This window comes from Zingiber officinale, chromosome 11B (assembly GCF_018446385.1).
Source record: "Zingiber officinale cultivar Zhangliang chromosome 11B, Zo_v1.1, whole genome shotgun sequence".
NCBI lineage: Eukaryota > Viridiplantae > Streptophyta > Magnoliopsida > Zingiberales > Zingiberaceae > Zingiber > Zingiber officinale.
This window is the reverse complement of record NC_056007.1, coordinates 74,570,324-74,585,286: the sequence shown is the minus strand read 5'-3', so window position 1 is coordinate 74,585,286 and position 14,963 is coordinate 74,570,324. Positions and strand designations below refer to the sequence as shown.

General features: G+C 36.8%; 1 protein-coding gene across 1 annotated transcript; it reads right to left on the bottom strand.

Annotated features, from left to right (window-relative positions):
• Window positions 1-8,100: 8,100 nt before the first annotated feature.
• LOC122034046 (probable CCR4-associated factor 1 homolog 11) lies at window positions 8,101-8,988 on the bottom strand. The gene has a single exon (XM_042593184.1). The coding sequence runs from the start codon at window positions 8,986-8,988 to the stop codon at window positions 8,101-8,103; it is 888 nt and encodes a 295-aa protein (XP_042449118.1).
• Window positions 8,989-14,963: the final 5,975 nt, after the last annotated feature.

The following is a 14,963-nucleotide window of genomic DNA, read 5'->3' as shown; positions in this document are numbered from 1 at the left end:
CGACAGAGGCCAAGATGTTTGAGGCTAGGAGGTTGCGACAGCAGTAAGGTGGCAACAATCGTGAGATTAGGTCGGTGTCTTGTGTGATTAGATCATGCAAATGATTGCTGTCACACGATTAGGACACCACTGATGCCGCACATTACAGAGTAGAGAAGAATTGGAGAAGGAGATGAGGATTACCTGAGCTTTTTTGTCGTCTGTGATTTAGGAGAAGCACAAAAAATAATAATAGAATGGGGGTTTAGGGTTTAATAAATGAAAATAAAATATTTTTATAATTCATTAATAAATTTATTTTATAATTATAGAAATTATAACGGATTATTTTTTCTATTTAAAATATTTGAAACAGATTTAAAAATAGATAAAATTTCGTATCTAATTTAGTTATTATTCCATATATATTTTTATTTAGAAAATTTTATTTATAAATTTTATTTATAATTTATTTTAAATTCTGTTTTAATTTTTTTTGTATATTATTTTTTTAAGTTAAACGGATTAGTAATTCTGTAGCAAATCCTTTTACAATTTACTAAAAATTAAAATAGATTTTATTTCACTTTCAAAAAACTATTCTGAAGCCCTGTTTTCTTGTAGTGATTCTAACTAGATGCCGAGTGTTTGCCATCCCCATGCACTATTCAACTGCTGAAGTAACCACCTGTAATTTATCTCTTCCGTGTTGACCTAAGGACAGACTGGCAATGGTGCTGGTAGGGTTGTAAATGAACCAAGCGTTTATGAACAAGAATGGTGTTCGGCTTGGTAAGAGCTTGTTTATGTTCGTTCAATATACACAAGATTAATTAAATAAACAAGCTTGAAATGCTAGTTAAATTAAACAAACAAGCTTGATCATATATGTATTCAGCTCGTTAATGCTCATGAACAATGTTCACAAATCATATTCATTAATAAACTTTTTTCAATATACTAAATAAATAATATACTAAATAAATAATAAAATAAATAAATAAGTTTAAATTATCAAGCTCAATAATCAATCAAATAACTAAAAGTTTCAAATAATCAAACAAACTTTGAATTGAGAGCTCAATAATATCTAAACAAACCGAGCTCAAGCTAAGCTTGAATTGAGAGCTCAATGACATTTAAATGAACCAAGCCCAAGCCAAACTTTAAACAAGATCAAGCTCATAAAAAAAAGTCAAGTCAAACATGAACAATCATTTCAAAAGTTTGGTTTTTTTAAGCTCGGCTTGGCTCGGCTTGGCTTGATTACCTTATCAAATAAATTTGAACACCCTAAAATTTAGCTCGGCAACCCTAAGTGTTGTGATAGCTTGGCGAGTTGGCGTCCTTAGCCTTAAGCTCTGTTTACGAAGAAAAAAGAGAAAAAGAAAAAGGAAACCACAGTGGTAGTGATTGGCCAAAGCCAAGAGCAGTAATCTGCCAGAGTAAGTTACGTTAGAGCTCGCATTCATGCACAAACTCTTGACGATCGTAGAGAGGTTGAGGAAGAGCTACAGCTCACCAAATTGGTCACAGCTTACATCACCGACCTTGTTGTGAGTTCACGTTCATGAATTTTTGGATCGAATGGACAAGGAAAGATCAATTTATCTGATTCTAAATGGACAAAAAATGAGTAAAAAGAAGTGTATTGATGAATTTAAAGATATAGAAAAGAAATTTATCTAACTCACACTTTACGCTTCAGAGTAAAGAGGGAAGAATTAAAGAGCTTAATGTAGATTGGTCAGTAAATGGTGGAGGATGCTCACAAGTCAAGACCACTATTTTTTCGGAGGAAAGGTTTTTGGGAGCTGCTTGATCGTTATTGGTCAGGTACATGGAAATGTAGAGACATTTGTGCAAACGACATTTCTTTTGATGGTTCAGGATCTTCAAGCATCTCTTTCTAGCATAAGGATGAATTGCTAGATTTTTGTTCTCCATCATTGGGCCTCTCGTTTATCGGACAAATTTATAGCAAAGATCTCGCTTCTGCTCTACCTATTCAGCAATTGCTTAAGCAAAAACTTCAAAAAGTTTTCCTATTGCTGTAACAGAGTAGGTCCTGATAGCTACTTGTTTAAAGTTTGTGGAAGTCTAATGTGGTGGGATTATATTTGTATGTGTTCTTTCTTTGGCTGCTGCAACTGGAAAGGAACTGGACACTGGATTGATTGAAAGAGACACTTGATAAGTCCATGTTCAAAATGTTTTGCATTGTTTCCAAAATGCTTGGATTCATAGCACCTGGTCGATCCGCTGCTCCATCATTTTCCAGTCTACTACCTTAAATTGCATCAAACTTCTCAATGTTGCCAAAAGCAGCACCCAAACTCACTAATCATATTGAGTTAGAAGAAATTGTGTCCAGCCATAACTCAATCATAATTGATTTTAGTACACTCCAAATCAACCTCGACGCATTTAAGAATCGATCAAACAATCATAAATCACCAACGAATTTGGTGTCGGTAACTTGGCAAAATGCGTGGTAGACCATTTTTCCACAGACAGTGACTATTTATATACTCCGACTATCCACGAGACTCAATCGTGATAGAATGTTATTGTGTGTAGTCAAGATTCATTATAAAATTGATATATGTTGGTTGTGTATTTGTTCATGAAGGTTTTTGAATAAACTATATGTACTCCCATTTTATTAGTTATACCGAGTTAAGAAAGTTAGTGGGTGTTATATTATTGGTTATATTTTTGGATTTGTAGATGATTATATTGGTACTCTTACTTTTGCATTAAGTATTTTACCTGAGACTACTTCTTTTGATCTCCTTACAAATAGTATCATGCATTATCTTCTTATACCCATTGAGTTATTGTACTCACTGTCCTTTGGTTTTCTTTTGACTTTTAGGTTAGTAGATAGAGGATATATTGTGTCACTCAGAGGTCCTAGCTATCGGTCCCACTAGTTTGATTTTTTTTAAGTTGCTTGGTTTATTTTTTGCTGCCGGTATTTACAGTTTTTTTCTGTATAAATTTTAAGTCTTGTTAGAAGAATATGACTTTTATCTTGGGTAGTTGTAGTATGATCGCATGTACATGCATGCATACATGTATTGTCATTTGTAACGTGGTGATATTATATTGTATTAGCGTTAGTGTTGGCTTGAATTGGTTGATATTGATTATTTTCTATATTGTCACTAGTGGTACCATCCATTTTGGAAAACAAGTATACCCTCGGGGCATGACAATTTTATTAGTATCATAGTATGGTTCAATTTTGAATTTTGGGTAATGTGTTTTTGAGATTTCTGTCTTATTTTAATTTATGATTTTTCGAGTTTGGGACACAAGACAAGTCGAAGGACATCTCTCAGCTATAGGTGAGTAAGGTATACCTCTAGTGATTATCTTGCTTTTTGTGTTGACTGCCTTGTTTATGTTACGGGTAATCAAATTGTATGTTTTAGAAACTAAGGTATGGTTAGTTAGACGCTCTCCAATTTAGTTGGATTGTGTAACTATTTCTATATCTATCTATTAAGTACTCACTATTTGGTTTAGCATGATGACACTTAGTGAATCAACCTTATTTGCAATCGTGGTCGATGTCAACCATGGATGTGACCAGTTGACACTAGCTAGGGGCTCGAACATCATGGAAAGAATGTAGATTCTTTTGTGACACCAACTGATGCCGAGTTGGAAAGTAGGGTTCCGACCCGTCAACAACCTATTGGAGATTAAGGAGCATAGTCTCAAGAAATATCAACAACCATACCATTCTTGCCACTACAATTTGGCTAATGAACAAGGAATGTATACTCATATTATCATAGTCAATTAAGGATCGATATATCCTATACCATGGAAATTTTAATCATAGACCGCTCGTACCCGATTAGATAACCTAGAAGGTACATTTTGATATATGACCCACAGTGATGTGGAGAAGATAGAACTAGATGCTTATTCCTTGTGAGATCATGACATTACTTAGTGAAAATTGCAGAAGATGACCTTTGAGACGCAGAGTCAATATTTCTCTACTTTCAGGAGTTCTTGAACCCTAAATGAGGTGATTATAGCATAATTGGCATAAGACAGAGTTTAGTCAACTCGTTGAAAAATTGCCCCCACCTAGTACCTCAATACTGGGACCACATGGTTCTATTTCCCCCAAGGATTTGAATCCTACATTTGAATCAGAATGTTCAGGCCTTTGGTCAATATCTATCAGAGAGGCAGTAGACCTAATATTTATCAGTAAGATTAGAAGAGTCCCAACATCGCGATCATGTGGATTAGGTGTAATAATACCATTAAAGGAAGTATTGACTTCTAGCGAAGAAGTTAAGAGTTGCCCCTTAGACATTAGTTGTTGTACCCTCACTATTGAGCTACAAATTTTGGAAAAATAATGAAATTTAATATCATTCTAGGCATGGACTAGTCATTTGTATTACTATAACTCAATTGTTGAGAAAGGGTAATGCCCATGCAACCATTGGGCGAACCATCTTTGAAATTGGTCAAGACTAACGACGAAGGAATACCTTGTTTTAGGACGATCGATTAGACAAGGAATTGTTATATAATGGATGTCAGAGGTATCCGCTACCGTCAATAAGACTTAACAAGGATAGTATATCACTTTGCTCGAACGTTCGCATAGTTCAAGAATACTTAGATATATTTCTAGACGAACTCCTTAGTTTGCCACTTATAAGGTGAGTGAAGTTCGTGATTGAGGTACTTTCGATGATGTCTCCAATGCCTAAGACTAGGGTTTTGCATAATTGATGCTCCAGTGGAGGTGTCAAGAGTGGATTATCTTGCATAAGAGAGGATTATAAATGGAGTTCAGCAAACTTTGATATGTCATAGTTGTAGATAGTAGGTACACTAGTGAGGTGTGCACTGATTGTTGCTCAAATATTGATGCCAATAGGTTAATAACATTTTTCTAATGAATAAACATCACCTTTGGTAGGAGGGTAATATAGCTCTACATCTTAATTGTATCCAATGATGAGAGCTGGTCATTGGGAAGCTTGATTTGTAAGCATATGTTAGGTTATTGTCTCACAAACTGCAACAAACTTACCTATAAAGTATAATATCTTTAGTTGGTATAACATAGGCATGAAATGCTGATCTACGGTGGATATCAATCGTAGTGAAGAAATACTTGATGTGAAGTGCAGATTAAGGTGAATAATCAACATTTGGACAATTTCATTTCTGATTTCCAAAATTGATTGATTATATGGGTGTGCTAAGATTGTTCTTTGAAATTGATCATGTGTTGGTATTGATATTCAAGATAGAATCAATAATGATAACGATTGTAGCAGCGATTAGTGTTTTTGTTATGATTATGATGATGATTATAATGATCTAAATGGACTATGGTGCTATGACAATTTTTAATAGATATATGGCATGATTGATGAAGTGATCTAGTGATGATTTAGGTTTCTTAAATAGGAAATAATTATCTGATGATTATAATGATCTAAATGGACTATGATGCTATGACAATTTTTAATAGATATATGACATGATTGATGAAGTGATCTAGTGATGATTTAGGTTGCTTAAATAGGAAATAATTATCTAGTTAATGACTTTTTTCGTGATAATTAAATATTATTAATTGGGAGATGCTGAACAATGTGTTGATCAAGGTGAATTGTTAATATCGAGTACTATAGATTGGTGGGGACCACTTGTGTTAGTGCCAACTCATTTGTTGATGTGACCTACAACATACATTGTATAATAGTATTGAGATCAATTTGGATATTGATGTTGAGAATGAATTAGGATTGGTGGATATTATGAAAATGGATTTTTTTTTGTGATATGTTACTTTCTGATAGTCTATTAGTGGATATATGATTTTATGATTTAGTTATTGAAAATTTATCGTTGATAGTAACATGGGAGTGACACATGGGTGATATTTATATATTTGAAGAATTGCAATTGGTAAATCTAATAAGTTGGTGAATATGATAATATGGACTATATAAGAGAATTTGTAAATGTTGTTAATCAGATTGCCATAGATAAGGCTGAGACCAATGGAATTCTAGATGTGATGAATAGTTTTTTTTGGTTCAATTAAAACAATGGTTGTAGTTGCTTGCATAAAATTCAGTTTCCTGTAACGATGGTTGAATCAAGTAGTTGTTCTTCCTTTTTGAGCAAGAGAGTTGGAACATGGGAGTTTCAAAATTTAATTTATGGAATGATGACTGAATTTAGAGTTGGTTGTTTTGTTCCAAGGAGATTAATTTAAGTGGGAAAAGTTAAATAGCTAGGAAGATTGTGTGTTCCCAAGACATATATGATTAAAGAAGACCTACGCCAAGAACACATCGATCAAGATTCATTAGTCATTTGAGAGACACTCGTGTGTATCAAGACCTAAAGTGCTCTTACTATTAGAATATTAGGATGAAGGATATTGCAGACTTTGCAATTCGATATTTGGTGTGTCAACAAGCGAAGGCAGAACATCAGAATAATGTAGGGGAGGTGTTGTGGACCCACAACACACAAGGAGTGTCAGAGATCAGTAGACTTACTTTAAGAATTTTTTATACATGAGTAGAAAGGGAAACATAGTACAAGAGATTTTGGAGGGTGCATGATTTAATTTGGGTGATCGTTGATCCATTATCCAAGTTCGTCTAGTTCTTACTGACATGTTGGACTAACTCTTTGGATCACTTGGCAGAGTTTCCAATGAGTCATGTGTACAAAACTTCATTTGGTGTAATATTTCAGACAAGCGGATGGAGCACACCATCCACAAACTAGAGGATCTATTACGAACATGCGCAAAGGATTTTGGAGGCAACTAAAAGATCATTTATGCCTAGTGAATTTTACCCACAGCGGTTAACTAGACAACAAGGTGGGAATAACGGATGCATGATGGGTGCATAACCCATAGAATAATGATTATCTACTTTAGAAATTGATCATGTAGTGTATAAGAGATCCCAGATCGTTACAAACTTTTCGAGATACTAGAATGCACTAGTGTATCGAGGTGTATTACTTAGTAGTTATCGTTTGATAAGGATACCTTAATATTAAAATTTGAGTAGTAAATTTTGAGACCAAATTTTTATTAGTGAGAGAGAATATAATACGCTAAAAAAATATATATAAGGATTAAAATAATTAAAATTCGATGTAAATATTATTGGTGCAAAATTAAGAGAGAAATAGATTTATATGAATTTATAGAATTTACTGGATTTTTTAGGAGTCTTTTTATATTTTATATGGATAAACGGGATAAAAGAGAAGTTGTTTTAGTTATCCTAATTAAATAAGAAAATGTTTAATTTCCTACCATATTTGTTTATTTATTTCCCAAAACATTTATTTAATTCGTAAATATAAAAGCTACGCTACGTTTATCAAACCCTAATTACATTTCCACCACTACGTTTTGAAAGTGACACACGCAGACGAGCTGCTTGCTGCTGCTGCATGCCAACAGTCGCCCGATCGAAACCCCACCGTCGACGTCGTGTTTCCCCGCTACAACCTCCCACTGCTAACCGACTGCCCCTCTCCTCATCTCCTCTTTCACCCACGCACACTATGACCATGATCCGCCACGAGAAGAACCGACGCCGTCCAACCACAGGCCCTGCTCCTCAGTCAATGCGACGCTACCACCATGTCATTAAGAACTCCTACTTTCCTCATGTCCACACGCTGCAGCCACAGCCGCAGCCGCATCGTATTGAAATATATGTATATGATTTTATAATAAAATTTAGCATCAATTATTTTAAAATGATGACGTTGTCATCTCTAGCCATTTCTATGATCCAGAACACTACACTAGGGGATGATTATATTTAAGTCAAAGCAAAACAACAAGTAATCTGTACTCATCATCCAAAGAATTAATATTGACAATTTGTTTGCAAATCTGCTGACGATATTGCAACAACATGCATGTAATCTGTACTTATATACAAAATGATACGATGAAGAAATGGACAATTAATCTTGTGGGCAAATTAAGCTAATGCTGAACCACAATCAACTGTGATAAACCATGAACTCTATAATGCAAAACCCAAAAGCCACCGAGAAGCGATTTGTGTTTCCATACTATTGCAGTTGGAGGTCAAATAGTGTTCCCATGTGTTCTGGACGATGGATGAGTTGTGGATTCACACGAGAAGCGATTTGGTAGAACACCTGCCATGTTAATAAGCTATCGGAGCCGGACTGATGTCGAGAGCCGACTGCTCGCTCAACTCGGACGGTAGAGGCCACCCGCTCCAATCCTCCGTAAAGCCCAGGACAATGCTTGCTAAGGTGCTTCACATCGAACACCCTTTTGCCGAAAAAGAAATGAACAAGGTGCAAGAACTCACGAACGGTCTTTGGTAATTTGCAGTCGCATGTCAGCATCTTGACTAGGAAGGCGAAGTCATAGGCGCCTTGGGAGGTAACCCAGGAGACGGGAGAAAAATGGCCAAAGGAAAGCAAGCCGGAGGTGGCCAAGTGCTGGGCGAATCTGCAAGAGTCGATGCCCCATATTTGTTTCTTTTGGAAGTCGATGCCATTAGCCTTGAGCAGCTCGACGGAGGAAGGGGCGTAACGGTCGCGGCTGATGTCGAAGTCGCGGAAATTAAATTCCCACACGTAACGCACACAAGTGCCGTCGCTGTAGATGGCACATGGCAGGTTGCCGGCGGCGTCGGAGAGGGTGAGACCGACCTGGACGATGCGGAGGGCCTCGACGTTGGCGCGGATCAATTCGTAGCGCTGGGGGAGGGTGAGGGTGCAGTAGGGATTTTTGGAAGCGACGACGACGCCAGGATACTCGGTGTCCAATGCGACGAAGGGGTGGAACGGGACGGCGGAGCGGATAAGGGCGAACTCCTCGTCGAGGTTATGAGCCCACACGGAGCGAACCTCGACTCTGCTGGTGCTGGCGGCGGAAGAGGAAATTAGCATATCGTTAACGTTGTTGACAACTGCGACAGCCATGATGATGAGTCTGTTTGGTGATTTTAGAAATGCGAAAGTAGTGGAAGCTGGAGATCCAGGAGATGTTAGATTTCGATCGATCCAGTTGGAGTGGAAATTGAAGGGAAGGATCGGAGGAGTTTAAATAGAGCCACAGGAAATCAAAGCGAGAAAATCGCAAACTCACTAAACAGAGTTAGTTGCTGCGAAGCGGCGAATTATTAGGATAAATCCAACAGCAATTAGCGAGCTCAACTAGGTGTTTAGTATTAATTAATTAATTAATTAAAGTTCTTGCCATCCAATCATTCATTTTCTTTCTTTAATTAAATTTCAAGTGTGATTTCGTTATTATTTGCGTTTTGTGAAATTTCTACTCATTTGTTTTGGTGTAAAAATTTTTAAAAATAAATATTTTAACTCTCAACAGTTTTTTTTTTTTATAAATCATACACTTTTTCCATTATATTTTCACTTACATATAATTAAAATTTAAATTCAAAAATTACTAATATAGAATCTCATTAATAATTAAAAAATAAATTACATTACATCAAAGATCTAAATAAATCAATTATTGATTTTTAAACTTTAAGTGAAAAAATTTTATTTTATTTAAAAAAGGAAGAAAAGAGAGGAAGCCACTTATTTTGGTCTAAATAAATTAATTAAGAGTTAAGAATCGGGAATTAATTCTAAACTCATGTGTTTAATTGAGTTTTGGTCATTCCAAATTATTTAGAAATGATATCAAAAATTTTATTCCCAAACGCATTAACCAAACATCCTATATTACTATCATTTCATTCTCTCATTCCTAAATCCACCAACCAAACGCCACCTAATTAATTTTAAAAACGGATTGAAAAATTATTTATGAATCTGTTTTATTTGACCAAATGAAATTAATTTCAAATACAAATTTCATCTCTAATTTTATTTTAAATCTATCATTAGTCTATCTAAAATTACATAACAAATATAAATTTTAATCTGTTTATAAAGTCATTTATAATTCTGTTTAAGATTTTATTTCAAATCTGTTTATTTATAGACACGTATATAATCTTATTTTTATATTTATCACTAAATTTATATAATTTTATATGTCTCATCTACATAATCCTTTAAACAATCACACATTTCAAACAAATTGAAAATATATAAAACAATTAATTTCTAATGCAAAGAGTATCTCTCATACAATTAATATTGAAATAAATAAGTATTCACATCATCTAAATATATTTAACCATTAATCAAAAATAAATAAGTTAATCTTTATTTCTCTTATCACAACGCTCTTGGGGACCAGCTCCTCCTAGATATAAATGATTTATATATCCCGCCTCTTGGATCATTTTACGAATCATCTCCTTTTGATTTTCTTCTCTTTTGCTACCTTCTTCAATAAGTTATTCTTGAGACAATTCTACTTCCATCCTCTTGCTAGTAGTACACATGTTTTCAATTTCTTGAGATAATTCTTTGTTCTTCTCATTGGAGCATATTTTATTGGAACTTCTATTGTATGATCTTCTACAGTGTTGATTGTGTTTAAATCCATACACCCTCTCCTTACATGGGTTGCTCACCACATCACACCATGATTTGAGATTAAATGAAGGTTGAGTAGACTGATTATCAACATTTTGTCTCTCATTATATTATTCATGTTCATATTACAATACTTTAATTAGTATTAGTTTAACAAATACAAAAACAAGCAAGTAAGAATTAATACAAGATAATAAATAATTAATTATGTTGATTTACAGTAATTTGAGTCGATTTGTTGTCCACAAACTCTCTCGTACCTTATTTTCTTTATGCATTCATTCAAAAACCTTAAATTCATCAATTGCTCGCCCCAAATCTTTTCTTTTTTTATAGTAACTCTCATTGTGCAACTAATACATGCATGGGATAAGATTGATATTAAATCCCATCAAGATAATCTTTCGGTATTTCAGATTACTTACTAAAATTATTTCTAGTAATAGTGACCACAATAAGCATGTGTTGGAAATAAAAAAGGCAATTGCTATGAGGGCTAAATTGAATCCACATTGGCTAATCATAGTAGCACCCAAAAAAAAATACAAAAGAATCTCTACAATGTTCATGATAAAAATTCATTTCAACCTGAAAAGATTACGTACTCTTCAAATTTCTCAACAGTGTTAGTATGTAGAGATTAAATGCCAACCTGACAAACTCTAGAAGTCATTTTGCCGATGTAGCAAATTCAAAAGGATTCTTTGAAAACTCAAGTAAATTCAAGCCACCTACCAATCCATTTGAATATCCCATGCATCATTAGTTCATGTACTATGAATTGAAGAGAGGTATTGAAAGAATATGATTTCACTAATTAAGAATAATGAAGGAAACATATACAAAGATAAGGAAATATATAGAAAAGATATCTTAATATTTATGCACCACATATTCCAAGATATCCTAATAATTGCAAGATATCCATAATGAGCCCTTTCAAGATGGTGGGCTCATAGAGACACCAATATTGGAACAAAGAAGACGAATTCGAGCACTAGGAAGTGGTTTCATCAACGCATCAGCTAACTGGTCAGACAACGAGACATGAGAGACACGAACTTTACCACTCTGAACCAGTTCATGAACAAAATGATAAGCCAAAGCAATGTGCTTCATGCATGAGTGAAACACTGAATTTACATAGAGATACGTAGCTCCAATATTATCGCAATAGATAGAGGCAGCAGAGGCCACAGTGCCCACACCCAGTTCATTAAGAAGAGATCGAACCCATTGCAGTTCTACAGCAGTAGAGGCAATGACACGATATTTAGCCTTAGTAGACATCCGAGCAATAGAACCCTGCATTTTGGAGCTCCAGGAAATTAGGTTGGAACCTAGGAGCACAATATAAGCACCAGTGGGCGTACGATCATCAATATCACCAGCCCAATCTGCATCACAATAAGCATGCAAAGATAGAGAGAGGAGTGTCATCAGAGAATCAGATTATAAGAACGTGTACCATTAAGATAACACAGCAGACGATTAACAACCCTCAGTGAAGTGATTAGAGAGCATATATAAACTGAGAGAGTTTATTAAAAGTAAGGGCAATATCATGTTGAGTAAAAGAGAGATATTGCAGACTACCAACTACTTGGAGATATATAATAGCGTCCGCGGGAGGGGAGCCGTCAGAGAGGTGCAGAGATGTGGACGTGGCCATAGGCATTTGAACAAGTTTCGTCTTCGCCATATAGGTTTTGGTAAGAATCTCAAGCAGATATTTCTTCTGAGAGAGACAAAGGCCACCTGGAGAGGAAACAACATCAACACCTAAAAAATAAGATAAAGTTCCCAGATCTTTGATAGAGGACTGAACACCCAGCTGATTAATGAATCCCTGAAGGGCATTAGCATTATTCCTTGTAAGAATTAGATCATCGACATAGACAAGTAGATACATAGTGATACCTCCTGTGCAGAAAATAAATAACGATGTATCAACAAGAGAGGCCACGAAACCAACACTAATTTAAAAATGATGAAGCGCGGTGCATCAAGTGCGTGGTGCCTGCTTAAGACCATAAATTGTTTTGTTCAATTTGCAAACATAAGATGGAAAATCAGAGTCAACAAACCCAGGCGACTGAGCCATATAAACACAGTCATCCAACTGACCTTGAAGACATGCATTATTCACATCCATCTGGCGACGAGACCACCCTTTGGAAATAGCAATGGACAAGCGAAGGCGGACAGTAGTGGGATTTGCCACTGGACTGAAAGTGTCGTGTAGTCAAGACATGGGCACTAATGAAATCCCTTAGCAACTAGATGTGGTCAACAGAGCCATTAGACTTTTGCTTTAGCTGAAACACCCACTTACAACCAATGACATTCTGAGAGATATCAGACGGGACAAGATCCCAAGTTCCATTATGAAGGAGAGCATTGAACTCCTTAGACATAGCCGCACACCAGCGGGGATCCATGAGAGCCACAGTATGTGTTGTAGGTTTAGACGGAGTAGCGTTAGTGATAGCGGTGAGACCAAAGCGAGGATGAGGCTTGAAGACATTGTTTTTGGAACGTGTCACCATAGGATGGGAGTTGGTGCTAGGAGCAGGCTGAACTGGAGGAGTAGGTGCGGGTGGAGCTATTGTTGCGGCTGGCACGGAAGGCAAAGGTTTAACAAGGAGAGGTTCAGTAGGTGGAGATTTAGCAGGGCTGGCTAGTGAAAACTGGTGGTACGAGACACGGGTTAAAGGAGCAAATAGGTGAAGAATCAGCAACACGGGAATTCGCCAGAGGCATACTACGCAATGCTTCAGGAAAGAGTCCTGCACTAGAACCACCACTAGCAAAAGGAAACTCAGACTAAAAAAAATCACATGATGAGAGATAAAAAATTTTCCAGAAGAGGACTTATAGCACAACTAGGCACTCCGCGTAAGAGAGTAATTAAGGAAGACACAGGGTGAAGAACGGTGTGCAAGTTTATGAGAAGCATAGGGACGAAGCCAATGATAGTAGATGTAGGACCGTTAGATTCGATAGAGGGGGGGGTGAATATCGATTCGAAAATATCGAGTATAAGCGCAGCGGAAAAGTAAAGTAGACACAAGGTTTTTTACTTCGTTCGGAGCCTGTGACGACTCCTACTCGAAGGCCCGTACTCCTTGAGTACTTTCGTTGGGCAATTCACTAGCAATTCGGATAATTACAATTTAAGTACAAAAAGATGCTAATGAAAAGAAAAACAAAGCTGTACCGACAGGCAAGGTATTTAAAAGAGCGGGATCGTGTCGTCGGAGCTTTGTGAGTGTCGTTGGAGCGCAGAGCAGCAGAGCGAGTAATCTCAAAGTTCTCAGATGTGAAAAGTTGATTCTGAAGCTCTTGCCTGGGTCTTCTTTTATATGTTGCTCCGGGCGCTTGGATTCCTTCCGGGCGCCTGGAATGTGACGTAGCTGCTCAAACCGAGATGCTCCACGTGGCGACGCGCGAGTTTGGATGAAGTTTGCCTTCCGGGCGCCCAGATCCCTTCCGGGCGCCCGGACCTCCGGGCGCTCGGACCCTGTTTTCCCGCAGAATCCGTCCTGCAAGACAAACTTTAGTCCGGAGGCAAATTTACCCTGCAACACAGATTGTTAGCAAAAGCAAAGTGAGTATGAATTAGTAAAAAGGAATATGACTTAGATTCCGTCTTTCCGAGACCGGAATCTAGTCACGATCTCGACTTAGACATCCGAAATGGATGTAAGTCGGATCGACGCCTAATGTTCCCTTCCCGGGAACGCTCACTCCCCTCCGTGACTTACCTTACTTACCGTGACATCCGGCCAGCCCTTCGACCCGTCTCGACTTCTCGCCACCATCCGGTCAGCCCGTCGACCTAGTGGACTTCTTGCCAGCGTCCGGTCACCCGTCGACCCGCTGACTTCTCGCCACTATCCGGCCACCCGTCGACCTAGCCGGACTTCGTGCCGGACATCCGGCCCGTCGGCCTGTCTGGACTTCTCCTGCACACTCGATCAAAGTGTCAGATAACAACAAAACTAACTTAACCTATTTGTCATTCATCAAAACCTGGGTTAAATCGTTAGTGCTAACCGCACCAACAATCTCCCCCTTTTTGATGGAATGACAACCTGGTTAAGTTAGTTAAAACATATGCAAGAAACAACATGCATTTATGTGGTTTTAAAGTTAGTTTGTATTTTCAAATTGGTTTAGCTAACTTAACCATCTAACCCTCCCCCTTTGGCATTCATCAAAAAAAATAAGCAAGGGTAAACAATCATAGTGTAGAGTTACTGTAAAAAGTAATCAAATTTTGAAACATATCTAAGTTTGGTTCAAAATTGAAAGATAAAAGTATAATTTTTAACACCAAGTTAAAAAATAGTCAAGTTGACTTCGGGGAGACAAGTTGAATTTTGAAAAGTATAAATTTAAAGTTAATCAAGTTTAACTTTTCAAGTGTGTAAAAA